Source organism: Esox lucius, chromosome 20 (assembly GCF_011004845.1).
Source record: "Esox lucius isolate fEsoLuc1 chromosome 20, fEsoLuc1.pri, whole genome shotgun sequence".
NCBI classification, from domain to species: domain Eukaryota; kingdom Metazoa; phylum Chordata; class Actinopteri; order Esociformes; family Esocidae; genus Esox; species Esox lucius.
Window position 1 is genome coordinate 30,177,504 of NC_047588.1, and position 27,801 is coordinate 30,205,304.

The 27,801-nt window shown below is 43.1% G+C and overlaps 3 protein-coding genes across 10 annotated transcripts in view; 1 reads left to right on the forward strand and 2 right to left on the reverse strand.

Annotated features, from left to right (window-relative positions):
- abcb4 (ATP-binding cassette, sub-family B (MDR/TAP), member 4) overlaps positions 1–12,339 on the forward strand; it is a 68,632-nt gene extending 56,293 nt beyond the window's left edge. For all 3 annotated transcript variants that reach the window (XM_034288618.1, XM_029115619.2, XM_029115620.2), the window contains exons 16-28: positions 416–589; positions 692–838; positions 961–1,065; positions 2,912–2,989; positions 3,086–3,169; positions 3,246–3,449; positions 3,559–3,659; positions 3,813–3,953; positions 5,179–5,335; positions 5,426–5,623; positions 9,211–9,417; positions 9,797–9,943; positions 11,259–12,339. In XM_034288618.1, the coding sequence (XP_034144509.1) occupies positions 416–589; positions 692–838; positions 961–1,065; positions 2,912–2,989; positions 3,086–3,169; positions 3,246–3,449; positions 3,559–3,659; positions 3,813–3,953; positions 5,179–5,335; positions 5,426–5,623; positions 9,211–9,417; positions 9,797–9,943; positions 11,259–11,465 (1,950 nt within the window). In that variant the 3' untranslated portion in view covers positions 11,466–12,339. The remainder of the gene's footprint in view (positions 1–415; positions 590–691; positions 839–960; positions 1,066–2,911; positions 2,990–3,085; positions 3,170–3,245; positions 3,450–3,558; positions 3,660–3,812; positions 3,954–5,178; positions 5,336–5,425; positions 5,624–9,210; positions 9,418–9,796; positions 9,944–11,258) is intronic.
- Positions 12,340–12,704: 365 nt separating this feature from the next.
- crot (carnitine O-octanoyltransferase) lies at positions 12,705–21,391 on the reverse strand. 2 transcript variants are annotated; one of them, XM_010884769.3, is made up of 16 exons: positions 21,228–21,391; positions 20,134–20,256; positions 19,913–20,037; positions 19,639–19,820; positions 19,415–19,539; positions 19,036–19,144; positions 18,829–18,922; positions 18,615–18,740; positions 18,415–18,516; positions 18,220–18,303; positions 17,697–17,804; positions 16,937–17,067; positions 16,734–16,863; positions 16,460–16,632; positions 15,686–15,805; positions 12,705–13,955 (listed from the first exon to the last, which is right to left on the reverse strand). In XM_010884769.3, exons 2-16 carry the CDS (start codon positions 20,246–20,248, stop codon positions 13,835–13,837), a joined length of 1,845 nt encoding a protein of 614 aa, XP_010883071.2. In that variant the 5' UTR covers positions 20,249–20,256; positions 21,228–21,391; the 3' UTR covers positions 12,705–13,834. The 2 variants fall into 2 exon arrangements, with proteins under 2 accessions (XP_010883071.2, XP_019896694.2); XM_020041135.2 differs by having other exon boundaries at positions 16,740–16,863; positions 21,228–21,380.
- Positions 21,267–26,770, reverse strand: LOC106024815 (zinc finger and BTB domain-containing protein 47-like). Of its 5 annotated transcripts, XR_003777589.2 has the most exons (5): positions 26,396–26,761; positions 24,970–25,210; positions 23,258–24,718; positions 21,943–22,381; positions 21,267–21,364 (listed from the first exon to the last, which is right to left on the reverse strand). XR_003777589.2 is itself a non-coding variant. In XM_029115631.2 (4 exons), exons 1-4 carry the CDS (start codon positions 26,677–26,679, stop codon positions 22,013–22,015), a joined length of 2,103 nt encoding a protein of 700 aa, XP_028971464.2. In that variant the 5' UTR covers positions 26,680–26,770; the 3' UTR covers positions 21,563–22,012. The 5 variants fall into 5 exon arrangements, 4 of the variants coding, with proteins under 4 accessions (XP_028971464.2, XP_028971463.2, XP_028971465.2 ...); XM_029115631.2 differs by lacking the exon at positions 21,267–21,364 and having other exon boundaries at positions 21,563–22,381; positions 26,648–26,770; XM_029115630.2 differs by lacking the exon at positions 21,267–21,364 and having other exon boundaries at positions 21,563–22,381.
- Between the last annotated feature and the right edge of the window lie 1,031 nt (positions 26,771–27,801).

The following is a 27,801-nucleotide window of genomic DNA, read 5'->3' on the forward strand; positions in this document are numbered from 1 at the left end:
TTTTGCTTAGAGTCAGGGCACAAGATATCAGCAAAATTAAGATGAATGTCATGTTGTTATTTGTTACTGGGAATACACAAATTATTTGGAAAGATTACACTGGATCCTCATTCGTTATCTGCGTTTTACATATTTGAAAAAAATTGGCTGCTAAAATAATCCGATATCTCATAGTTTCAATCTGCCACAGTTGCTGTTGAACCAAAAGTTTAGTCTGGATCTAGATACAATATGAGGAACAGTTTATTACTGTGAACACAACAACACGAAGAAGGAAAAATTGCCCCTGGACCATCCTAGGAAAATCGTTGACCCCACAACTAACATAGAATCTATCAGGAAACGCTTTTACATACACACTTCAGTGACCCAAAAATTTGACAGATTTTCATTCACACTTTCTATGTCCTACAAGACATTCAAAAGTGATGAGAAGGACGAGGTGGTGGAGGAGCAGGTTCTGGAGGAGAAGAGTCCATCGGTGACATCTCTCCCCCAGCCCAGCCTCATCAGGGGGAAATCTACCAAAGGTTCATCCTTCATCGGCTCAGAGGGAGACAAGGAGAAGACTGAGGAGGAGGTGGAGGAGGTAGGGGCATGACGCTGTTAGGAGAAAAATGGATGCTCCCGTTCTGATCTGGACTCAGTAGTGAAAACACTGGAATGTTTGCCAAAATCTCTGTCTGTACAGGAAGAGGAGGTTCCTCCTGTGTCGTTCCTGAAAGTGATGAAGCTGAACCTTCCTGAGTGGCCCTACATAGTGCTTGGTGTGTTCTGTGCCACTATCAATGGAGGCATGCAGCCACTCTTTGCTGTTATCTTCTCAAAAATTATTGCGGTGCGTTAAATATACTAATTTGCTTTGTTTTTCAACTTCTTCCAAATCATTGATTTATGTTGAATATTCCAGCAAATGAAATAACATCAGATTATCATGTTTGTATTGGCATTATGTTCCAGGTGTTTGCAGAGACAGACCAGGAGGTGGTCAGAGAACGCTCCTCCTTCTTCGCTCTCATGTTTGCTGCCATTGGAGTTGTCTCCTTTGTTACCATGTTCCTTCAGGTATACCCACATCACTTTTATACTGTCGCTTTCAGGACAACACTGTTGTCATAGTTACAGTGATAATAACAATAATAATTATAATACCAAGGAAAGTGAAAATGTGGGAGGGCTGTCACACTTAGGGTGGATTGTGTTTTGGGGATTTTAAGTTTGGGGAGGGTACAGTGTTGTTGTTTTTTTATATGTTGCAATTTAGCAGGTTTTGCTGTATTATTTCTTCTATTAGGAATGGGGATTAGATATATTTTTTTTTATTGAAATAGTATCATACTTTTTCCCCGGATTTCCATTTATTCTAAATATATGATTAAAAAAACGTTTTTAAGTCAGTCAGTCACTGTCTGCTACTCTGCTGGTGTGTTGGTAAAACCCACCCAGCACCCCTGCATCCTCCTGTCTCCTTCTACGGGGGGATTGTTACTGCCCAACTTGCTTATGGCTATTGGTATTGCTATTATAATATTACATATTACAATATTATAGTATACACGATCATGCGATCAAAATCTTAGACATCCTAACTCTTAGACATCTTATGTGCATTGTTGAGCATTGTTTATCCAATACGTAGTTAAACCAAAACTTGGCATTTCCTGTCTGAACTACATTGAAAGTATTTTTTCCCATACAATCACATTTTAAATAAATATCCTTGTATTTAGAAATTCCAGATTGGTTTATGGATTGTAACAACCTTGTACAGACCGTTGTGCAGTTGTGGAATTGTTTATTGCTTCTGTCAGGGCATAATTATTTGGGGTGGTCTACTTTCTTGATTATGTTGGCATCCTTGCCATTGTTCGCTCCCTTGTGTCTGGACACTGAGTTGGTAAAGTTCCTGTAAGTGTTTCAGAGATTATTCTGGTGTGGTTACGACCTACAGTAACCTCTCATGCCAAATGTGACGGCATTGTCAGTGTGATCTTATGGTAAGAACGATAAAATATAGCCTATATATTTTTCTATTTGGTCCAATTTCTATTTTTAAGCAGCTTTATCACAGCAACTCCCAGCAGACTCAGGACAGTCTATATCGAGATACAGTGAATTTGGAAATTATTTAGACCCCTTCACTTTCTCTAAAATATTTGATCACAGACTTAATTTATAATGATTTCATTATTTTTGCCATCAATCAGCACACAATACTCCATAATGACAAAACAACATTTTTCATTTATTTTTACCAATTATCTGAAAATGAAAAACATTTAGTACATATTTCAAATAAAATAAAAGTTAAGACAGTTTATTCATTAATTTGTGGAATCACATTTGGCAGCAATCACAGATTTGAGTCTTCTTGGGTATGCCTCTACCGGCTTCGTACATTCTCCCAGTCCCTGCAGCTGAGAAGCATCCCCATAGCATGATGCTCTCACCACCATACTTAACTATAGGGATGGTATTAGCCAGGTGATGAGCAGATCATTATTTTGGGCAACATATAGCGCTTGACATTCAGACTTAATAGTTCAGATTTGGTCTCATTAGACAGGTTATCTTTTTCCTCATGCTCTCAGATTCCTTGATGTGCAATTTGGCAAACTCGCTGTTTTGTTTTTTTCCACTACTATAAAGATCTGATTGATAGTGCTGAAGAGATAGTTGTTCTTCTGGCAGTCAGCATTATAAAAACAGGTTTAAAATTCACTTGTAGATTGTGAGGTTAATAATGTGTATTGTTTAACAGGCATTGGCCTTTCTCTCCAAACATTTAAATTGAACAAACCGTTTATCCAGTATATCAGAAACACACAGCCTCTAGACAGTAAATATAACAGACTATATGACTATACAGACTATACTTTCTCACTATATGACAACGCTGTGTTCTCTCCAGGGCTTCTGTTTTGGCAAGGCCGGTGAGATTTTGACCATGAAGGTTAGACTGATGGCCTTTAAAGCCATGATGAGACAGGTAAGACTGTTTATTTAAGCTTACAGAGTTTTAAAACAACTCATATTGAAATTATAGAGGACATTTTGGCATGTGAATGTCTCTGTTCTCTTGTAGGATTTGGGCTGGTTTGATCATCACAAAAACAGTGTGGGAGCTCTCACCACTAGACTGGCTACAGATGCAGCACAAGTACAAGGGGTGAGTACACACAACAAACATGCACACACACACAACACTCACAAAGCAACGACACTGACCCTCCCTCCCTCTCCAGGCTACAGGAGTGCGTTTGGCCACTCTGGCCCAGAACGTGGCAAACCTGGGCACCGGTCTGATCATCTCCTTTGTCTACGGCTGGCAGCTGACTCTGCTCATCCTATGTGTTGTGCCTATCATGGCTGTAGCTGGAGCCATACAGATGAAGCTACTCTCTGGTCATGCCGTCAAAGACAAGAAAGAGCTAGAACAGGCTGGCAAGGTACACGCACACACACACACTCCTTCTTTCATATCCCCATAGTTTGCTCCAGAGAATGTGTATACATTATTCTCTTGTCTTTGTGTGTGTGTGTGTGTGTGGTTCTCAGATCGCTACAGAAGCCATAGAGAACATTCGTACTGTGGCATCTCTCACGAGAGAACAGAAGTTTGAGTCTCTGTACCAGGAGAACTTGATAGTGCCTTACAAGTATGAATGCTACAAAGTTCCTCTTAAAACGTAGTTCTATCATTATGTTCTACTCATGGCAAGTATATTGAAAACACAGCAATGTAAATTCACTATATTACTTTTGTTAATATAACCCCCCCCCCCCACACTTTCTTAAATATCCCTCTGAAGGAACTCCCAAAAGAAGGCCCATGTGTACGGGATCACATTCTCCTTCTCTCAGGCCATGATCTACTTTGCATATGCGGGCTGCTTCCGCTTCGGAGCCTGGCTGATAGAACAGCAATTTATGACATTTGAGCATGTCTTCCTGTGAGTACAGTAGATACCACCTCAGATGGGTTCATCTGAGCCATGTGTTCATGTTTACGACTGAGCGATGGTTCCTGTTTCATAACTATATTTGATTCTGATGTGTCCATCGCACTGATCTTGTCAGTTTAAATATGAGATTAAATGTAGACAATTAAAATATGCCTAAGAATCTGATTGTGAAGTCCATACGGACAAGATCAGGTCCAGTTCAGAATGTAGGATGCAGGTTAAGGCAGGTACAGTGGATATCAAAAGTCTACACACCCTGATTGAAAATGAGACTTTTGTTCATCCAAAGGCTGAGATCAAGACGCATCATGTCAGATAATTTTCTTTTTAATAAGATCTTGTAACCAACAATAGCTGCAATATGTGGACTTCTGATGTGCAGTGTGTAAAATAAGCATAGATTTTGTTGTTCCAAGTCTCCTGTCATGTGATTCAGTGAGGGCATTGGTAAATTTAGTTATTTCCAGTGTAGGCTTAGAGTGATTTAAAATGGTTTGCATGGATAGGTTTGATGTGTGTGTGTTCATGTGATTGTGTGTACGTGTTCTAGGAGTCAAGGTAAGTGGTCAACAGTGGTTAAGGTAAATCTAGGCTCTTATTACCATTGCATAAGCAGTCATAAAACTGTTGTTATTGAGCATGACCCCTGACATGAATTGATATCAATCACTCAAATGTATTTTTGAAACCCTTTTAAAATCAGCAGTTGACACACAGTACCCAGCGTGAAACCCCAAAGATTAAGCAGTTAATGCACAGTAGCTAGGAAAACCTCCCAGATACGGATCAGAAACTCAGAGGGAATCTGGACTCTGAGGGGAGGTCAGTCCTCTTCTCACTGTGCTGGTTCACGACGAGGCCACATCAATACTTCTGAGTGTTGAGATGACCAGTGATTTAATGAATACAGATGGTCTGTGTCTTTAGGTATATCCCCAACACAACCAGAGGAAAAGGACTGTCGCCAGTGAGGTTGTGTTTGGTTGGAAGTCTTGAATTTAGACTGGTGCACCAGATAACTGGACTGTAAATTATTTTTCTTGTAAATGGACACAAACAAAACATGCCAGGATAGGTCAACAAAACAAAAGCATGGATGACTGTTATGCTGTGTCCAAAGACTGCTGCCATTCATTTTGAACTATGGGCAAACTATACCTTTAGGACAAATATTGGATATGTAACAGTTTGTTCCCTCTGTGTCACTCTGAAGGGTGATCTCTGCAATGCTTTATGGGGCCATGGCTGTAGGAGAGGCCAACTCCTTCACTCCTAACTACGCCAAGGCCAAGATATCAGCATCTCACCTTATGATGCTCATCAACAGAGAACCTGCCATAGACAACTGCTCACAGGAGGGAGAAACACCGGTACACACACACATTCTGTTTGACTGAATCGATTTTGCCAGGGGTTAATTAAAAATCTGATTTTATCCGGCCTTTCTACTTTCCCTCCAGGACCACTTTGATGGTAATGTGTGTTTTGAGGGGGTGAGGTTCAACTACCCATCTCGTCCAGACCTTGCTGTCCTGCAGGGGCTGGACCTGAAGGTGCAGAAGGGACAGACTCTAGCCCTGGTGGGCAGCAGTGGCTGTGGGAAGAGCACCACCATACAACTACTGGAGAGGTTCTATGACCCACTTCAGGGCACAGTGGTGAGAACACACATACATGTATAAAACACGTCACATGACATGAATACACATAAACACACCTAAAGAAATGTCCCATTTACACTACCGTTTTAGGTTGGGGTCAAATCATTACTGTGATGTTTGGGGTCACTTAGAATTGTCCTGATTTTCAAAAGAAAAACAGATTTTTGTCCATTAAAATAATCAGAAATACAGTGTAGACATTGTTAATGTGGTAAATGACTTTTGTAGCTGGAAACGGCACATTTGTAATGGAATATCTACATAGGTGTACAGAGGCCCATTATCAGCAACCATCAGTCCTGTGTTCCAATTCTACATTGTTTTTGCTAATCCAAGTTTATCATTTTAAAAGGCTAATTGATCATTGACGCACACACAGACACACACCTAAACGAATGTCACATTTTGACTATCAAACGTGGTTGTTCACATTGAGTATTAAAGCAGTATGGACAATAATCAAGGTAACGGTGAGTGATTTGTTGACATTTCAACATTCAAATACATCCAAACAGACACCTTCATGTGTCTAAATATGTGAATGTCAGTGTTGGGCTCAGTTCAGAATTGCTCATCAATTCCAATGAAATTCCATTTGGATTGGACACTTATTTTATATAGTCAATTAAACTCACAGATTATTATTGGCTAGTGTATAACCCCTCAACTAAAAATTGAAATGCATATTATTTGAATTAATTAGTGACATCATTTTTTTGTCTTGTTCACGCTGTCGATCACTGACACACAAATGCAAGGCAGCAGGCCTAACACGAATGGACCACAATCAAACACTGTGTGCAGGTAGTGCTCATGGGAGTTGTAGTGACATAGCTCGTAGTGTTACTCACATTGCAATGAGACTACAGTTTAAAATGTTTTATATATAAGACATATATACACAGTATCTCACAAAAGTGAGTACACCCCTCACATTTTTGTAAATATTTGATGATATCTTTTCATGTGACAACCCTGAAGAATTGACACTTTGCTACAATGTAAATTAGTGAATGTACAGCTTGTTTAACAGTGTACATTTGCTGTCCCCTCAAAATAACTCGCAGGCAAAATGTCTAAACCACTGGCAACAAAATTGAGTACACCCCTAAGTGAAAATGTCAAAATTGGGCCCAAAGTGTCAATATTTTGTGTGGCCACTATTATTTTCCAGCACTGCCTTAACCCTCTTGGGCATGGAGTTCACCAGAGCTTCACAGGTTGCCACTGGAGTCCTCTTCCACTCCTCCATGATGACATCACGGAGCTGGTGGATGTTAGAGACCTTGCGCTCCTCCACCTTCTGTTTGAGGATGTCCCACAGATGCTCAATTGGGTTTAGGTCTGGAGACATGCTTGGCCAGTCCATCACCTTTACCCTCAGCTTCTTTAGCAAGGCAATGGTAGTCTTGGAGGTGTTTTTGGGGTCGTTATCATGTTGGAATACTGCCCTACAGCCCAGTCTCCGAAGGGAGGGGATCATGCTCTGCTTCAGTATGTCACAGTACATGTTGGCATTCATGGTTCCCTCAATGAACTGTAGCTCCCCAGTGCCAGCAGCACTCATGCAGCCCCAGACCATGATACTCCCACCACCATGCTTGACTGTAGGCAAGACACACTTGTCTTTGTACTCCTCACCTGGTTGCCGACACGCTTGACACCATCTGAACCAAATAACTTTATCATGGTCTCATCAGACCACAGGACATGGTTCTAGTAATCCATGTCCTTAGTCTGCTTGTCTTCAGCAAACTGTTTGCGGGCTTTCTTGTGCATCATCTTTAGAAGAGGCTTCCTTCTGGGATGACAGCCATGCAGACCAATTTGATGCAGCGTGCGGCGTATGGTCTGAGCACTGACAGGCTGACCCCCCACCCCTTCAACCTTTGCAGCAATGCTGGCAGCACTCATACGTCTATTTCCCAGACAACCTCTGGATATGACGCTGAGCACGTGCTGTCAACTTCTTTGATTGACCATGGCGGGGCCTGTTCTGAGTGGAACCTGTCCTGTTAAACCGTTGTATTGTCTTGGCCACTGTGCTTCAGGTCAGTTTCTTCTTATAGCCTAGGCCATCTTTATGTAGTGCCACAATTCTTTTTTTCAGATCCTCAGAGAGTTCTTTGCCATGAGGTGCCATGTTGAACTTCCAGTGACCAGTATAAGGGTGTGTGAGAGAGCGATAACACCAAATTTAACACACCTGCACCCCATTCACACCTGAGACCTTGTAACACTAACGAGTCACATGATACTGGGGAAGGAAAATGGCTAATTGGGCCCAATTTGGACATTTTCACTTAGGGTTGTACTCAGTTTTGTTGCCAGCGGTTTAGACATTAATGGCTGTGTGTTGAGTTATTTTGAGGGGACAGCAAATGTACACTGTTATACAAGCTGTACACTCACTACTTCACATTGTAGGAAAATGTCGTTTCTTCAGTGTTGTCATATGAAGAAACGACACAGACTTCAGTGTTGTCAAATATTTACAATAATGTGAGGGGTGTACTCACTTTTGTGAGATACTGTATGTGTGCGTGGTGGAGAGCTACAGGCCCATCCCTCCATTGGGTACATGGTCCACAGTGACTAAGCATTTTTTGTTTAAAGTGTATGGAAATGTGAGTCCACTCTCAACACCACCAAGGACGCTGCATGTTGAGAAAAAAAAATACTTTGTGAAATCAATTTGACCTGCATTAAGATTCCACTTCCGACAAGTGTCAGTAAATGTTAATGGTGTCCTTGGAGAATTTGCATGAAACGGTGGTGAAAATGCCTTTATGCCCGGAGTCACAAAATTTAATTCAGTTTTCCTACCATGACGATTCAGGAAAGCATGCAGTTAATTAGATTACAAATAAAAAATTATGAACTTCAAAGTGCATTTATAAGGATGCTCCTTGTCAATAGATATTTAAGATGTTTGTGTCTCACCAGTTGTTCTGGTGAGATCTCTGAGCGGTAGAGGGCAGAACTGTCATAGATTATGTCAACATCACAACTGTCCTCCCTGTTCCGCTCAGGCTACATGATGGTTGGTCGAAGGTTGTTCTTTGCCAAATACAAATATCATTTATCACATCCATATTAATCTTATCAACCTCTAGTGCTTGTGTTTCTTTTAAAAAATTGTCAAGAGTTGAAAATGTAGCTATAGATTTCAATTTGGTTCATGAACATTTCATGACTTTATCAGCCACTGTTCAGTTCTGTATAGTGGAAACCCACCGATTGAAGGAAACTACCCGTATTGTCTGTTGTCTATGCAGATTTTAGAACACTGGTGAAGGTGGAACCCTAGCTACTGATTGACAGGCCAGAATGTTGACTGTTGCTTCACAACCATGTCATATACTGGCTCTGCTGTACTGAGACCTTATAGGTTATCATCCTGCTTGATTGGCATATGTTTGTGGAGGTTAATGTCCTGCTCAAGGTTTGTGTTCACACTCAAATGTGGACGAGTGTGTATGTGTACATGCTCATGTTCATGTGGACATTCATTGCCCCACTGAGGCCACGGATAAAACAAGGAAATGCCAACGTGTATGTTGACACTTGCTCCTCTTCCTCAGAGGCTGGACAACAGGAACGCTAAGAAGTTGAACATCCACTGGCTGAGGCTCCAGATGGGCATTGTGTCCCAGGAGCCTGTGCTCTTTGACTGTAGTCTGGCAGAAAACATTGCCTACGGTGACAACACACGAAAAGTCAGCATGAAGGAGATTCAAAGTGCTGCCGAAGCTGCCAACATACACAGCTTCATAGACCAACTGCCACAGGTACATTACTACAACTACTACTACTACTACTACTACTACTAAACATGTTACTGCTATCACTATTGCTGATACTACTACTACTGCTAAACATGTTACTACTACTACCGCTTGTACTACTACAACTAAACATGTTACTACTACTACTGCTGATACTTCTACTACCACTACTACAATCGCTACTACTGCTATCACTATTGCTGATACTACTTCTTCCACTACTACTACTGAACATGTAACTACCAGTATTGTAACCACTACTACTACGGCTGCTGCTACCTGCAACTGGATTTTTATTTGTTGAATATTATTACACACAATGTGAAAAGGTCCAATGTAGAAGTCCTCCCTTTTCATTTCCTCCATCCCTCTGTCTGAGTAGAAGTATGACACCCAGGCTGGTGACAAGGGAACCCAGTTATCAGGAGGTCAGAAGCAGCGTATAGCCATCGCCAGAGCCATCCTCCGGAACCCCAAAGTCCTGCTACTGGACGAGGCCACCTCCGCACTGGACACAGAGAGCGAGAGGGTGTGTGTCTCTCTGCAGTTACACTGTTTATCTACACTCACCTAAAGGATTATTAGGAACACCTGTTCAATTTCTCATTAATGCAATTATCTAATCAACCAATCACATGGCAGCTGCTTCAATGCATTTAGGGGTGTGGTCCTGGTCAAGACAATCTCCTGAACTCCAAACTGAATGTCAGAATGGGAAAGAAAGGTGATTTAAGCAATTTTGAGCGTGGCATGGTTGTTGGTGCCAGACGGGCCGCTCTGAGTATTTCACAATCTGCTCAGTTACTGGGATTTTCACGCACAACCATTTCTAGGGTTTACAAAGAATGGTGTGAAAAGGGAAAAACATCCAGTATGCGGCAGTCCTGTGGGCGAAAATGCCTCGTTGATGCTAGAGGTCAGAGGAGAATGGGCCGACTGATTCAAGCTGATAGAAGAGCAGCTTTGACTGAAATAACCACTCGTTACAACCAAGGTATGCAGCAAAGCATTTGTGAAGCCAAAACACGCACAACGTTGAGGCGGATGGGCTACAACAGCAGAAGACCCCACCGGGTACCACTCATCTCCAATACAAATAGGAAAAAGAGGCTACAATTTGCCCGAGCTCACCAAAATTGGACAGTTGAAGACTGGAAGAATGTTGCCTGGTCTGATGAGTCTCGATTTCTGTTGAGACATTCAGATGGTAGAGTCAGAATTTGGCATAAACAGAATGAGAACATGGATCCATCAAGCCTTGTTACCACTGTCCAGGCTGGTGGAGGTGGTGTAATGGTGTGGGGGATGTTTTCTTGGCACACTTAGTGCCAATTGGGCCTACCTGAGCATTGTTTCTGACCATGTCCATCCCTTTATGACCACCATGTACCCATCCTCTGATGGCTACTTCCAGCAGGATAATGCACCATGTCACAAAGCTCGAATTATTTCAAATTGGTTTCTTGAACATGACAATGAGTTCACTGTACTGAAATGGCCCCCACAGTCACCAGATCTCAACCCAATAGAGCATCTTTGGGATGTGGTGGAACGGGAGCTTCGTGCCCTGGATGTGCATCCCACAAATCTCCATCAACTGCAAAATGCTATCCTATCAATATGGGCCAAGATTTCTAAAGAATGCTTTCAGCACCTTGTTGAATCAATGCCAAGTAGAATTAAGGCAGTTCTGAAGGCGAAAGGGGGTCAAACACAGTATTAGTATGGTGTTCCTAATAATCCTTTAGGTGAGTGTATATAGATTAATGAAAGATTAAACCGCTGTATTCTTTTGAACTGTTCTGTTTATTTGTGTCTCTCCGCCTCCTCCGTCCCTCCCCCAGGTGGTGCAGGAGGCCCTGGATGTGGCACGGCAGGGCAGGACGTGTATCGTGGTGGCCCATCGATTGTCCACCATCCAGAACGCTGACCTGATCGCTGTCTTCCAGAAGGGTGTGGTGGTGGAGCAGGGCACTCATCAACAACTACTGGCCCAGAGAGGAGTCTACTACTCCCTGGTCACTACACAGTTGGGTCACGGCCGACAGTGAAACGAGACCAAGGAGGACGGAGGTTGTGGGAGGGAGGATGGAGTGGAAGATTACAGGTGATGTAACAGGCCCAACCACTAATTCAAACAATAGCATTGCATGTGAACAGCCTGTGTAGTTTGTCAGTTTTTTTCAGTTGGTAATAGGTTGAGGTTAGATCCAGGTTCAAGGTCATGAAAAGGGTTTAATGTTTGTAGCCCGGATATTGAGCCAGTCTGATATCTGGAGAGGTAGGGTCCGTGGCCTCCCTTCTGCCTCTGAAGGGGACCACCCAGAGGGGTGCTGTGAAAGGCAAGGGGTGCAGGGGGGATTGTGTGTAGATGAGAGATGTTGCTGCTGTATTTCTTTCAGTTGAAACACTTTTACCTCTGTGCCGGAGTGCCACATGAATACCTGGAACACACACTTGTAAACTGAATGGGACTAAATACAGTGAAACTGACTCGACTCTGTGTATTACGCCTCAGGGGCTTCGTGGAAGTGTTGAACCCAATAACCCAAAATATCAGCTTGCTTTACTACAGCGTTTTAGGCAAATTAAATGTAAACAAGCAATCCAGGCTAGACATGATTAAAATTAGAATTTGGATCATTTGTTTTTGAACTGTCTCTGCTGTGTTAATGCTACTGGAAGAGTATGTGGTATTTAAAAGAACAAAGAGTGCCTATGTGTGTTTTGCTAACCTGAACCTACAATGGTGAGAGATGCCCATATCTGAGGGTAGGGGCTCATCTATTAACAGTATATTGCTACAGTCACGTTTCTGTTTCTACAGTTGCACTGAATTAACTGACCTTTTCTTGGGTATGTAGCGTATGTATGCATTACTTTGTATGTAAATGTATCATTAATAAATACTGTTTTATATTTGAATTCAAAGAATATTGTTTAAAATGTATTTATTAATATTCTTTCACATTCCACTGAACTCCAAATTTTTTCATTTGGTTGACTGACAACCACATTCTTTACATTTCTGTCCATTAAAAACGTGTCGACAGCTCTAAAGAGACTTTGAAAGGTGTAAACACAATGTTAATGCATTCAGTACCATTTCGCTTGTACACCAGAGGAGTTCCAGTCAGATAATGCTTCCAATTAATGAAGACAACCAATCAAGTGTAGCGTAACAAGCTTAGAAGTCAATCAAAAATGTCTGCGTTACCCAACAAGCTAGAATCCAAATAAACTGTTCCACAACTACCACAACAGTTTGAGTAAGGTCCCTGAAGAGAAAATGAAGAAATTACAGACAGTTCTTTATTACAGACAGATACATACAGCATATTAGAATTTGCATAGGGTGATGCTATTACCCTGGCATAGTAGTGGAAGAGTTATTTAGCAGCAATGGAAATCTAAATGTTTAATGCTGGGATGGATTCATACACACCATAGCAATGTTTGCACAATTAATTTATTTTAAATGATTTCCATCCCAACTCTAATTCTGAAAGTGAAAGCATACTTGTGAGGTGGTCGCCCTGGTAGACCAGTCAGAGTAATTAGAAAATGTGTAAATACTGCAATATGGGTGTGATTGATCTGAGCCCTAAGACACAATGGGATATTCAATCAAAACCACAAACCAAGTCTCCAGAAAATCCAATAAGCAAAAAGGCACATTTGAATTCACTCAATCAAACCAGAATATAATTGGAAAATGGTTTTGATTGAGGCAGGGCTTAACATTGCACCCATGAGGCAATGCAGTAGTCCGACAACATTTACTGTTTAAGCTTAGTCTGTGCATTTTCAAATTCCACAGCTATAATTAAAGTTATGTTCAGAAGAGTATTTCAATCAAGCAACAACATTCATTTCTGTTCTGGAAAAGCAAACTGTTATAGAAAAATAATACTTGTAAATCCATACTGATTGACAGGTGACATGAGGCAATGCTATGCTGGTTCCAGACTGGAAGCATTGTGAGTGTTAGTTTAGTGGTCTTAGGAACAGTTCGAAGAGCATAAAAACAAGGCTAAATCTAAACAGAATTATGGCAGGAAGTTCAATCTATACATTTTGAAAACCGGGAATCCCCAATCTAGATGCTACATAAAATCGAATCACGAATAATTACATGATTTAAAGTTGCCCACCAGTGGCCTATTTGATGCAAATCGTCTTACCACACAACGGGTTAGACCAGGCCAAATTGAAAACGGATTTCTACTGGTTTAAGGCTTTAAGTGCAAAATGAACTACTCAGTTATGCTGCATTTAAACATAGATTATTTAAAAACATTTACGAAAGAAAGCAAATCAAGAGCTGCACTGTTACTGTGTTTTTGCATTGATCGTGCAGAAGTTAATTATTTACTACCATCCAAAAAAAGTGTGTGTATCTGTGTGTTTTTTTTATGTGTTAGAGGTGAGCGGTTGTAGCCAGCTGGAGCATGTCATGTAGAGAAGTAGCCAGGTTCTGGAACAGTGTTTCTGCATCGGTCTCTGGACTGGACTTCCATGCGGAACAGGAAGCCACAATCCTAAAAGGAAGAACAATTCAAATACCAGAAACCTCTGAAGGCTTTAACAGTTTGGTCATCATAGAGAGGACTAACCAACACAACTACAAATGCAATTTCAACAAATAACACTGACCCCCTAACCTAAATCCTACTAACAAAATGCATTAGAATGAAAAAGCAAAAACTTGTAAATTCAGAGGTTACAGTTGTGCTCAAAAGGGTTTGCATACCCTTGGAGAATTGGTAATATGTACAATTTGTAAAGAAAACATGAGTGAGCAGGCAAAACAAATGTATTTTATTTCTTAACAGAACAAAACATGGCAAAGAAAAAAAGTCTGCATACCCTTAGTTCTTAGTACTGTGTATTGCCACCTTTAGCATCAATGACAGCTTGCAGTATTTTGTATTAGTTGTCTATGAGAGCCCGAATTCTTGCAGATGGTATAGCTGCCCATTCTTCTTGGCAGAATGCCTCCAGATCATGCAAAGTTATTGGTCGTCTTGCATGAACCGGATGTTTGAGATCTCCCCAGAGTGGCTCGATGATATTAAGGTCAGGAGACTGTGATGGCCGCTCCACAACCTTCACCTGTTTCTGCTGTAACCACTGGAGGGTGAACTTGGCCTCGTGCTTAGGGTCATTGTTGTGCTGGAAAGTCCAAGATTGTCCCATGCGCAGCTTTCGTGCAGAAGAATGCAAATTGTCTGCCAGTATTTTCTGATAACATGCTGCATTCGTCTTGCCATACATTTTCACAAGATTCCCTGTGCCTTTAGTGCTCACACCCCCCCAAAACACCAGTGAGCCACCACCATGCTTCACAGTGGGGATGGTATTCTGTTCGCTATAGGCCTTGTTGACCCATCTCCAAACATTGCACTAATGGCTGTGAACATAAAGCCCTATTTTGGTCTCATCACTCCAAATTACAGTGTGCCAGAGGCTGTGATGCGTGTTAAGGTGTTGTTGGGCATATTGTACCCAGGCTTTTTTTGTGGCATTGGTGCAATAAAGACTTCTTTCTGGCAACTCGACCATGCAGCTCATTTTTGTTTATGTATTGTCTTATTGTGCTCCTTGAAACCACCACACCGCTGAAATCCTTCTTGGTCTACCTGACCTTGGCTTGGTATCAAAAGATCCCTGACTTTTCCACTTTTTAATAAGTGATTGAACAGTACTGACTGGATTTGGATATCTTTTTATATACTTTTCCATCTTTATAAAGTTCCATTACCTTGTTACGCAGGTCTTTTGACAGTTATTTTCTGCTCCCCATGGCTCAGTATCTAGCCTGCAAACTGCATCCACGTGAGAGCTAACAAACTCATTGAATCTTTATAAACAATTATTGCAATTTAAAAAGCCACAGATGTGAGAAATTCACCTTTTTAATTTTCACCTGTGTGTGTCACCTTGTGTGTCTGTAACAAGGCCAAACATTCAAGGGTATGTAAACTTTGATAAGGGCAATTTGGGTGATTTCTGTTATCATTATGATTTAAAAAGGAGCCAAACAACTGTGATAATAAATTGCTTCATATGATCACTATCCTTAAATACATTTTTATTTTTTGCATGATCAGTCATATTTTCAAAATCAATGCCATCATTTCACAATTTCTGCCAGGGTATGCAAACTTATGAGCACAACTGTATCCAGTATAGCATGTCCCTCTATATAATGATTCAACCTTTTATAGTTTTAATTGTACAAAGTCCAGGAGTGTGAGTTATAACCAACCTATCGTCTCTGATGCGGTAGAAGAACCCATAGCCATTATTCACCATTGGCGCGACTGCCCCAAGGACTGTAGTGTAGCCAACCAGACTGGTGGACAGAACAAAGTTACCTCCCCCGCCACTGGAGGGAAAACAGGAAATTATACACACCATGAATGTACAAATGCACACACTAGGGTTTCCGTGTCCGGCAAAGGCTGGCTTTTGGCCTAACATCACAAACAGGCTAACAAAAGTAGCTTTGGCTGGGAATGTTGAATAGTCTATCTATTTAGATGGGATGCGAAGCGTAGGTTTAGTGAAGAGATTTAATTATTTAATATTAACAGATAATCAAAATAATTCCCTGCTTGTATGAAAAAGCCCATGGGTAGGTAATGGTTTGGGAATACAGTACCAGTCAAAAGTTTGGACACCCATTCAAGTGAATCTGTAAGTGTGTCCAAACGTTTGACTGGTACTGTGACTGCTACAGATGATGGGCTACTTGAGTTAGATATGTTAGATCCATGATACAACCAATTATAATTTGTCAATTATCCATTCTGCATCCAGATATTTTTCTGCACAGACATTAACGCGTTTTCATTAATCAACAGATCGATTAAATGAGCAGTGCATATTCCTGCTATAGAATTTGTTGTTCCCACCAGGTCAAACAAAAAGCAAACTCAGAATAATGAGTCATAAAAAAACAACTACTACTTGCAAACTGCACATCACCAGGTAAAGATGTCTAGACAAGTAGCCTATCAATCCACTTTCTGTAACACACCTCTTAGAATACAGTGGATCAGTGAACAGGTCTGGCACAGGAAGTCCCTCCTCCTTGGCGATCAGGTACAGGCCCAGAAGATGCCTGTCAAAACCTTTACCGTTCTGGGCCTCGGCCATCAGTTTGTTGTGCTTGTTGAAGGCCAGCAGCAGGGCTTTCCTTTTAGCTTCAGTCTAGAGGACATACAGACACAGAGTAAACAGACTGCCAAGCAGATGTACTTGAATGACACAACAACATGTATATCTTACTGGACACAAACAGAAATACACACACTCACACTGGCCGCAGGGTCAAGCATCAGGCGGCACCAGTTTTGCGCCTCTAGAGTGCAGGGCCTCATGGTTTCGGTCCTGCCGTGGTAGAACCTTCTGGTCATTGCCGTCTCATAGCAACTACCAGACCTGGGGGGGGGGGGGGATTAGTAACCAGTTGCATAGAGAATATTGGCGGGGGGTGAATGGATAGTCTTATTACCTTCCGTGCTGTCTGTAGTAAGCCAGTTGAAGAGCCAGTTGTATGAAAGTGTCTGGGTGGAGCTTCCTCTGTTTGATCGCTGCTTTTCCAAAAGAGGTGAAGGCGTAACACACCACCTGCAAGTCCCGAGTCTGAAGACACAAACATGCACACACACATTTGAGGTGGGGGTGTGACAGCCAAGGCCTTGAGGATGGGTGTAATCAACCAACGACTGCAGAAGACAAATCTGGCCACCAAGGGGAAGCACGAGACAGTTTTGTGAGCGATCGATCGAGTCATGGAGTGTGAAACCCACCCCTCCCCCTGAGTCCCCTCTTCTGTCACACCTAAAAACCCTAGGACACGTGTCCTAAACCCTAGGACGCGTGTCCTAAACCCTAGGACGCGTGTCCTAAACCCTAGGACGCGTGTCCTAAACCCTAGGACGCGTGTCCTAAACCCTAGGACGCGTGTCCTAAACCCTAGGACGCATCCTGAATTATAGAATTGACGTTCCATATTTATAAAACAAACATGAAATTCACTGAACACACCCCCCCCCCCCAGTCAATTTAAAAGAAATAAAATAGTAAGTGTTACATATATAATTTGGGAGGAATGTCATGTTGTATCACGTTTCAAAATCAGACAAACCAATGAGCAAGTCGTCATTCGTCAGCCGATCCAATCTTTTAAGGGTTAGATTGTGCAAGGGAAGGGGATCATTTGGGATTAAGTCTGAGCACGTCCGCGTAGGCTTGTACGTGTGTGTACTCACGGTCTCCCAGTACTGTTGCTTGGCATGTGCAATGTCACTCCGGACTCTGTCGTCCACGGTAAAGACCAACTCTCCAGGAAGGGGCACAGGACGCAGTGCCGAAGAGCCCTAAACACAAACACTCTAATGATCCGTCACCTGCTACATTAGGGCTTTTTACTCCACCCTCTTGTTCCATTTTGCGAAAGATCCGCTTCATAAGGGAGCTCAGCTCCTATTGGTTTATCCCAGCTGCACTAGCGCCAGTCATAGAACTGGAGTTGCAAAACTCTGGTTAACTATCATTCTCGGCTGTGCGCTACATGTTAAAGTCTTGAAATAGAACCAAAGCGTCATTTCTCACTAAGCAGCCCTACCCAGAAATGTAGTCAACATGCATATAACCAGGTTTCATATAAATGAAAGGAGCCTCGCCCTGGGTACCGGTTACATGTTGGGTTTAGCATGCCAGCTGCGGTAGGTCCTTGGAATAAATGACAAACAAGATATTCAGACACTAGAACAAGGTTTCATAAAAACATACCTTCCAGTTGCCATTTGTAGCTTTGAGCTGCTGATCTACGTAGTAACACTGAGTTACCAGCACCATAGCATCATATGGGGAATGCTGTAACACACACACAAAACACCATTACCATTTAGAAACACAGACACGCGCAGACACCATTACCATACAGAAGCAGACACACAACACCATTAAGCAATCTCAGTCACTCACGTCACAGTTGGACCCAAAGGTCCCGTCAGCGAACGACAGGAAGTTGTAAGACTTGTCGCCCCAGCGGATTGTGGGGTCTCCTGTCAGGGCCTCCTGGGTCAACTGTGGATTACACCAACCAGACTGAGGATGGTATGGTTTTCTTTGGCAGGGTGTGTGTGTGTGTGCGTGTGTGTGTGTGCGCGCATGTGTGTACATACCCTTGTATAGTTCTCTGCAGTAGCGTAGGGTTTAGCGTCGTCTAGTGAGACAACAAACAGACTGCTCTGGATGGTCTCTAGGATGACCTTATTGGCTGGATCTATACTTGTTAGATACTCCCTGACCTACAGACAGAGAGATTGAGGACATGGGTCTATTGAAAACATCAAACTTTACACTTACACACACACACACACACACACACACACACACCTTAGCCCAGCGTGTCCTCTCCTCTGAGGTGAGAGCAGCAACTCCATCTCCCACTGGCTGTCCCTCACAACACTGCTTCACATAGGTCAACTGCCTACACGCGGACACACACACACACACACACACACACAAATGCTAATAAACCAACCCAAATGCACACGTTTCGACACAGACACGTGAATGCCTGCTCACCACTGGCCGGCATACCTTAGCAGCTCCAGAGGCGTGAGGATGTTTCCATCATAGACCACGTCAAAGGTGAAGACGCGTCCCTTACACATCACCACCACATGAGAGGGGCACGGACCCTCACTCTCTACAGAACGCACCCACACATCAATACATACATGAACGCCAAAGGCAAGGGCAGTAAATACACAAAGTAAACGTCTTTTAGAAAGACACAAACACAAACCGCAATCATATATTAAAAAAAGAGGTTTGGTTAGGCCTAAAGCCACGACTTCTGTCCCACTCCTCCTTCTGCAAAAGTTTTCACTTTCTCTTTCCCCAGTCTAAATATATCTTTAAAAATATCTTTAAATACATATTTAAAATGGACACTTTGTGTGTGGGGCTCCCCTACCCGTCTTAAAGTAGTTGATGACGGAATCCTTGGTGACACCAGGTACTTTGCAAGTACAGAACAACATTCGGAACTGGTCCATATCCAAGGCCGTATTATCTGTCTTATGAGGGCCCAGCCTCTCCCTGTCAGAGACAACACATTTAGAAAGAGTGTGTGCTTGTGTGTGTAATGACTATGTGTGTGTGTGGGGGGGGGGGGGGGGGGGGGATTGTGTGTCTTACGTGCGGAGCATGTCCCAGAACTGTAGAGTGTGCCAGATGGCTAAGCTGGTCCTCGGCAGCTGCTCTCCCTCCATAGCTGGCCAGCAGTGTTCCAGGTAGGGTGCGGGTCCTCCGAAGTTCACATTCAGCTGAGAGGGGAGGCGCAACTCCAGATACGCTGCGTCTAACCACCACTCCTCCAACTAGGGGGAGACACACAGAACAGAGATGAACCACTGCAGGTGTGTGCCGGCGTCTTCAGGTTCCCGAGGCCTGTGCAGGGTTTTGTGTGTACCCAGTTCCTGCGTATCCTGGCCCTCTGTAGTAGTTTCTGGTGCAGGTCTTGGCCAACGCCCTTTCCAAATCTCTTCACTATGGCCGTGGTCGCCTGGAACTCCTCCGCCGTGGCAAACGGCCGCACTGGAAAACATTCGGACAGTTCGGTTACAAGAGAAACACACCTGGTACAGGTCCATGCTAATGAAGCTTAGTGACAGAGCCCGTTTCCGATCGCACCTGCCTCCAGGTACTTGGCCAGGCTCCCCTCTAGACACGGCACAGGGAGAAGAGGCAAGCTGTCCTGGTGCTGGAATGTCCGCTCAGCGGGCGACCGGGTAACATGGTGGGCCATGTTCTCACCTACAGGAATGTAATAAGAATTCCCAGGCAAACAAGAGAGAAATGGGTAAACAAATAAGTGTACCTCCTCTAAACCCGTGGTTCATAAAGCTCTCCTGGGGACGCCCAGATACATCCCGTCACATGTATTACAAAACTTGCACACCTGAATAAACAATCTATCAGTAACTGTCGATTCATTTTCGTTAGGGATACCTATTTCAGGTCCACAACAGAACTGAGGTCTAGAGTCGCGGGGAGAAGTCTGACAACAACTGAGCTGGCAAGAGCAGAACCTTCACCAGGCTGAGAGGTACCAACGTTACCTCAACGTCATCTATAACGAGCGGTGTATACTTTGGAACTTAATAGGCAACTTTTATTAATCGTGATCAAATGCCATTTGCACCGGAGGGTGTTGTCTATTTATTATACCTCTCATTAAGCTTGATATTTTTTTTGTACACTCAACATTTTATTCTTAACATTTAAATAGTCTAGGTTTTCAATAACACTATAACAGTAAGGTAAACAGCAAAATGAACCGTTGCATTGTTTTCATGCTATTTGTCAGATTCAGCTCCGAATGAAACTGCTAAAAAAAAACGTAAAACATACTACAGTAACTCACCGTGGTACTTTTCGAATTCAAATACGTGAAAAGTGGCATTCAATCATCCATACAAAAAATAACGTTGCTGATATTTTCAGGGCTGTCAGGCGAGACACCAACACTAGATCGTTGTGCAGCCTTTGTGCGCAGCATTTCTTATCACCTTTCCCCTAGTAAGCAGACTGCGCTGGCTGACTGCCATCACCCGGAAAAGAGGACACTACGCATGCGTCAACTCCCCATTCTTCCACGGATATCTGCCGAATTATCTTCTACAATTTCGTGTATCCGGGTATTTCTTTTAAAATGTCAAACATGCATGATACTATGATTACGCTTTTAGATGACAATCAATCATTATTTTCTCCTGGTGCATTACCTGACAGGGACTGGTTCCTTCGATGTCAGTGACCCTCAGGTCGAAGTCTAGGATGATTCCTGAGCTACCCAATGGTGTTCTGATTTGGATGAATTCTCAAAACAACTTTCCAAGTTGGTGACCCCCAACCCTTGAGTCTAAAACAAAGCAGAGATGTGATCAATGATGATCATGAATCATGACACAATACACATAGCACAAAAACAACAGTTTTAAGGCAAGGATAAAAAAGTTAATCAATAATGGATTGTGTATAAGTAATATATATTTTGTTTTTATTCCTGTGGAACTGTGTGTATGTGTGTGTATAATACAATGGCTGTGTTTGAGAGGATCAAAACCATAATATATCATGGATAATCTGTGACTGATCTACAAATTAGTAGAATGTATATTATTTATGCAAGTGGCCTACAGTCACTGTGATCCTGTTGAACACGGCCAGTACTTTACAAGACCATGTGAACTTGGTATCATGTAAACATGTCGTTTTAAGTATATCCTGCACTTTGAATATGGTTCTGGGAAGCAGAAACAGTTCAAAAGCAGAACATGAATATGTTTCCATGTCTTACTCATATTCACAAGAAGGAAACAGAAGAAACAGGCCATAACCAGAAGGCCCTGCCTGAACTTGTTCAATAAGATATGCATTTTGCAACAATGAATGAAGTCTCTCTGTCCACCAAGCTCGCAAAAAGCAGAGCTACTTAACTGTAGTGACTCGATCTTCTTCCTTTGTTTTTCCTCTTCATCTTCCTCTACTCCCATTACTCCATTAGCACTCATGTCTTCTTAATTTTGTCCTCCTCTGGTTCTAAGTCATTATTACACTGGCACCTCCTCTTCTTCTCTTGTGCCTCCATTCGGATTGCTCCATCTGCTCCAGCCCACTCAGTCCAGAGAGTGAGCTGTACCTGCTGCCGAGGCATCTTCTTTCCCACACCCTCTCCCTCCCCCTGTCCCCCACCTCCTGCGCCCCCATCAGGGTCCGGCCCTGAGTCTGGGCTGTGGTAGCGTCTGACGTGGTTCTTGAGGCTGACGTTGTGGTTGAAGCTCTTGTCACAGCGCTGGCATTGGAAGGGTCGCTCCCCCGTATGAACACGCAGGTGGGACTTCAGCTGGCTGGCTTGGGCAAAGGCACGTTGGCACACCTGGCACGCAGAGAAGGAAAACATGGACCTTGTAAATAAAAGTAAAATAGAATAAACGAGGGAACTGAATCTTAATGTTATTTTATAAAAATAATAGCTTTGTGATTATTAGACTAAGGAGACGTTGAGCACAGTTGCAGGAGTCTCTACTGGATTTGGAGTTCTGCCAAAATTAGGGAGATATGAGAGGCAGTTAGGGCTCTGGAGTAGTAGACCTTTGCCAGACAATCAGAAATCCTCAAGGACAATGAGACACACGCAAGTCTCAGCTCACATAACACGTACAGTGCACATACAGCCCATAAACATCTTATCAGAGATACAGACGCTCAAATACAAATATGAGAAATGTTTTAGTTTTAATGATTTTCTTTTTAAGAACATACTATTATACTAAAGTGCTTATCAATTTAAGCTTGTTATTTAAAATGATGCTTCTCAGTGAGTTTTACTACACAGAATGCACTGAAGGTGTCTTATCTACAGTGTGTACAGAAAGTCTTTCAACCTTTGAACTTTCCAGTTCGCTGGGAGTGGAGACATTCTATAGGCACTGTACATTTCTCATGCTTGTTTGATTTCTGTTGAAATTATACTGCTTGGAAAACAGAATTAAGTGCAGATTTGTAGTTTGTCATAGAAGTTCCATGTTGTTTTACTTAAGAATTTGAATAATGTTAATTGTTTGAGTATTTTTAGCATCTGGTTGATGCATTAACTGTGAATCTTTATCTTTTGGGTTTAGATAACATGCCCTAGCAGTATCTACCTTATTTGATAAGATAGTTCAGCATTTCTCAGCTCCCCTAAAAAATGAGATATGGAATCAAATTGGCTTGGGTGTTCGAAGAGAGCGCAGTCATAGCTTAACCATACCTGGCACTTGTAGGGCTTGTCATCACTATGGCTCAACTCGTGCCTCTCCAGGAGGTGAGCTTTGTCAAACTCCTTGTAACACGTGTGACAGATGTGCCGTCTGGACTTGTGCTCTCTGAGATGGCGGTTACGTATGAGGATCTGGTCAAACCTCAGCGGGCACTCGACGCAGCAGTAGGGTGGCACGTTCTCAGTAAAGATGTGGCTCCTCTCGTGGGTCAGCTTGTCCGGTCGTGTCCTGAAGGGCTGGAGGCAAAATTTGCAGGGAAACTCGCAGTCCTGGCGGTGAAGTCTCCTCCGGTGTATCTTGAGGCCCTGTAAGTTCACAAAGTGCTTCCCACAGTCTTGACAGCGGGCAGTAAACTTGTGTTCACACTTACGGTACTCCTGCAGCTTGGTGGAGTACAGGACGCCACATTCAGGACAGAGGACTATATCATCTTTGGGGTGTTTGGATTTTGCAGAGTGTTCAGCAGACACATTCATGCCAGTCTCTACTGTACGCTTCAGAAGGGGCTTTCCTCTACCTCCCTCGTTACCTCCCACTCTCCCCCTGCCTCCCCCTCCCCACCTATCTCTGCCTCTTCCCCTTGCTGCTATTTCTTCCTCTGGGTCAAATTCAGAGTCACTTCCTGTCACTTCCTCTTCTAGGTGGAAGTCAGAGGCACTCCCTCTGAGAGCTGCTTGCTCCTGTTTATGGTTGAAGTCGGATTCACTCTCTCCATCTTCCTCCTCCATCACCAGTTTTTCCTCACCCTCCAACTCACAGACACCGCCCTCCCCCTCGAACCCATCAACTGCCACCAGCTTCTTCTCTCCTTGTCGGTCCATCAGATTCTTCTCTCCTTGTCTGTCCATCAGATTCTTCTCTCCTTGTCGGTCCATCAGATTCTTCTCTCCTTGTCTGTCTATCTGAGATGTTTGGCTTTCAGAGTCCTCAGGCTCTGTAGAGTATATTGTCAATTCAATAGCGGGGTGCTGATCAGTACTTTTCTTCAGTTGTTTAGATCCTAGAGATTTTACCATGCTCTCCTCTCCTCCCTTTTTTTCTGCTAAGGACAAGCACTTGTCCTCATGGCTGTGTACACTGTCTGTCTCGCTGACCAACACCACCTCAGTCACTGTCATTCTCCCCTCTGCTCCATTGTTCCCCTCCGCCTCTCCCCACCTTATCAAAGACGGGCCACTTCCCCATAATCTTGGTGGCTGGTCTTCAGTCACCTCCATCTGCAGAGAACCTGTCAGCTCCACAGCCTCAACTTTTACGTCAGATGGCGGGGCCTCATCTGGGTCCTCAGAAGGCGGGGCCTCATCTGGGTCCTCAGAAGGCGGGGCCTCATCTGGGTCCTCAGGAGGCGGGGCCTCATCTGGGTCCTCAGAAGGCGGGGCCTCATCTGGGTCCTCAGAAGGCGGGGCCTCATCTGGGTCCTCAGAAGGCAGGGCTACTTGCACCTCAGCCACCTAAAGAATAAAAAATTAAAAAACAGGTAACTTTGGAGGGACAACTTCTTTCTCTCTCTCTCTCTCTCTCTCTCTCTCTGAGGTGGTGAGAGACAGAGAAAGAGACAAAGAGAAAGAGGGTAGAAAGAGAAGGGGAGAGAAAGAGACCAAAAGAGGGAGCGATAAAGAGAAGCAGAGAGGACAGTCAGAGAGTGACTAAATTACTAATGTTACATTAAATTCTAATATCAAATGCTAATCCTTAAACACACCCAGCTGTTCTGTGGCTTCTCCCTATATTCAATGTCTGTTGTCCGGGCAGCAGAAGAGTTACTGGTCCATGTCCTGAGGTGGTTGCAGCTATGACAGTGTTGGGTCACAGAGAGGCATGTCCTGTCTCCATTAATCTGGATCGCATTCTCACACCTGCACTGCTCACAACGCCGAAACAGTTGCAGAAGGCAGTTGATGTTTACAATAAGATCATCTGGGGAGGGAGGGGGGGCAGTAAACCTGGGTCCAATACAAAAATTTGGTTATTTGCTGCCAGTTCTGTTACTATTGAATCTTGCTACGTAAAACTAAGATGCATATGCATTAAATGTTCACATTTTACAAGTCCCCGCCTATAGAAAGTCAACACTTCTTGAACTCAGTGCTTCAGGTTCTATGGATTTCAGTTATGATTTTTCGACCATGTATCTACATACCATACTCCATGCTTTTAAGCAGAGTTTTTGTATTATTGTGAACTGAAGTTATAAATTAACAATACAATACGGATATATCGTAATTATGGATTTGCTTCTGTTGGATTTTCAGATGTTTTGCATATTTCTGACAATTAATGTTATTAGATAGTCAACAAAAACCGGACTGAAGAATCAACACAAATTAACAAGCATAAGTCATGCAACACTACTACTACAGACAGACTGCTTTACCTCAGTGACATGTGGGGGTTTTCAAGCATGAAACACTTTTTTCAGGTCCTGCCACAACCTCTCAATGAGGTTAGGTCTGAACCATGACTTAGCTATTCCAAAACTTTACATTTCTTCGTTCTCAACCATTCTGATGTCGACTTGCTACACGACTGAGCTGTGCATCAGGTTCACCTTAGGGACAGATGGCTTGATATTCCCCTGTAGAATACTTTGATACATAGGAAAATGTATTGTTCGGACGATTGTTCTGATGGCAAGGCATCAGAGTCCTTATGCAAGAGAATGTCCCCAGAAAAATACACTGCCACCACCATGCTTGACTGTTGGTGAGATTTTTCCTATGAAATGCAGTGATACAGTTTATGTCCAAAGGTATCTAGGAAAAACGTATGTGGACACCTGACCAACACACCTATATGAGCTTGTTGGATATCCCAATCCAAAACCATGGGCATTAATACGACTTAACTCGATTGTATATTTGATTTAACTGCACACCATATTAACTACACCAATCAAATCCTATGTTCTTCTCAAGTGCATAGGTATAAAGCTTTTTGGGGATTTTGCCAAAATTGTCAGCCATCTTCTTGGACACTATCTTCAACTCATACGTATCAGTGCACGCACGCACGCGCGCACACACACAACAACAACAACAACAAGACAACTTGTTAACGTTACGATCCTAAACGGGCTGCCTAACAAAATTATGGCAGCTAGCAAACATGTAGGGGGAAACTAAATGTACCTTTCGAGCAAAAAAAAGGCGACTTCGGCGTCTGTAGACATACATTTCTCCTCCTTTAGATCCCTCCATTTAGAAAAGGCTTCTCCTATATTAATCCGATTTCGGGATTTATCCTTTAATTTTCTCCACTCTAGATTTCTATAGTTTTTTTTGACATCATTACTAAATATTATGCTTTCACCGGCCATGGTTGGTTGCAGTGCTACAACCTGAAATGTTTTCCTTCTTGCCCGTTAGTTTAGCAACTACTACCTTTGGTTAAGCAAGCTACGAATCTCTGCCATCCATCGTGATTATTGTTATTGTTGCCGTTGTTGATGCTGTTATTGTCGTGAGGCAAACAAGCCGCTACAACAACAGTTAGTGTTAGCGAGACTAGTTCTCCGCCATCAACAATGCTGACGTGAGTTTCGTATTCTAATAAGAAAACCTTCAAATTAAAAGCCCTTCTGTCAATGTATTTCATTGTTTATACGCGGAACATAATTATAAACGCAACACTTTTGTTTTTGCCCCCATTTATCATGAGCTGAACTCAAAGATCTAAGAGTTTCTATATGTACACAAAAGGCCTATTTCTCTCAAATATTGTTCACAAATCTGTCTAAATCTGTGTTTGTGAGCACTTCTCATTTCCCGAGATAATCCATCCACCTCACAGGTGTGGCATATCAAGATGCTGATTAGACAGCTTGATCATTGCACAGGTGGGTTAGGCTGGCCACAATAAAAGGCCACTCTAAAATGTGCAGCTCCATCACACAAATGTCACAATTTTGAGGGAGCGTGCAATTGGCATGCTGACTGCAGGAATGTCCACCAGAGCTGTTGCCCGTGAATTGAATGTTAATTTCTCTACCATAAGACGTCTCCAAAGGCATTTCAGAGAAATTGGCAGTACATCCAACCGGCCTCACAACCGCAGACCACATGTAACCACACCAGCCCAGGACCTCCACATCCAGCATCTTCACGTCCAAGATTGTCTGAGACCAACCACCTGGACGGCTGCTGCAACAATCGGTTTGCATAACCAAAGAATTTCTGCACAAACTGTCAGAAACCGTCTCAGGGAAGCTCATCTGCATGTCCGTCGTCCTCATCGGGGTCTTGACCTGACTGCAGTTCGTCGTGGTAACCGACTTGAGTGGGCAAATGCTCACATTCGATGGCGTCTGGTACTTTGGAGAGGTATTCTCTTCATGGATTAATCCCAGTTTTCACTGTACAGGGTAGATGGCAGACAGCATGTATGGCGTCGTGTGGGTGAGCGGTTTGCTGATGTCAAAGTTGTTGATTGAATGGGCCATGATGGCGGTGGGGTTATGGTATGTGCCCATTCTGACCCCAGACACTGCCAAGTGCCTACAATGGGCATGTGAACATCAGAACTGGACCACAGAGCA